This window comes from Gavialis gangeticus, unplaced genomic scaffold, assembly GCF_001723915.1.
Source record: "Gavialis gangeticus isolate Ggan-Ray unplaced genomic scaffold, GavGan_comp1, whole genome shotgun sequence".
NCBI lineage: Eukaryota > Metazoa > Chordata > Crocodylia > Gavialidae > Gavialis > Gavialis gangeticus.
Window position 1 is genome coordinate 11,690,894 of NW_017729000.1, and position 489 is coordinate 11,691,382.

Sequence of the window (489 nt, forward strand, 5' to 3'; positions counted from 1 at the left end):
CGCGGCGCCGCCCAGCATCGCGTCCGCCATCTCCGCCGTCTTGTAGCGCGGCGGCTCCTCGGCCTCCGCCGCCGTCGCCGCCAGGAGCCGCAGCCCCGCGCCCAGCCAGGCCGCCCACAGCAACATCCTCGCGGCCTGGTCTCCACGGACAACCGCCGCTTCCGGGGCAGCGCGCTCGCTTCCGCTTCCGGGGCGCGACCCCGCATAGGCTGTGGGCAATGGTTCTCGCCGCCATCTTCGGTCCGGGCGGAAGAGTGTAAGGCCCCGGGTGGACTGCGCAGCCCCACTCACCCCCTTTAAGCATCCCTGGCTCCCTCAGCTGGTCCTCGGCTGTGGGGCCGAAGGGAAGGAGCAGCCCCAGCCCAGTGCTATGGACCACCTGCTCCACCGTGCGGGAACCATGACGGATTACTTCAACCCACTGCAGAAGATTTGATTTTTTTTAATAACCTTTTGTCATCATCATCATCGTCACTTCACTTAATGTTT

At 65.2% G+C, this 489-nt stretch overlaps 1 protein-coding gene across 1 annotated transcript in view; it reads right to left on the reverse strand.

Annotated features, from left to right (window-relative positions):
* TXNDC15 (thioredoxin domain containing 15) overlaps window positions 1–235 on the reverse strand; it is a 4,079-nt gene extending 3,844 nt beyond the window's left edge. Inside the window, exon 1 of the mRNA XM_019505974.1 lies at window positions 28–235. Coding sequence (XP_019361519.1) covers window positions 28–235 — 208 coding nt within the window. The remainder of the gene's footprint in view (window positions 1–27) is intronic.
* Window positions 236–489: the final 254 nt, after the last annotated feature.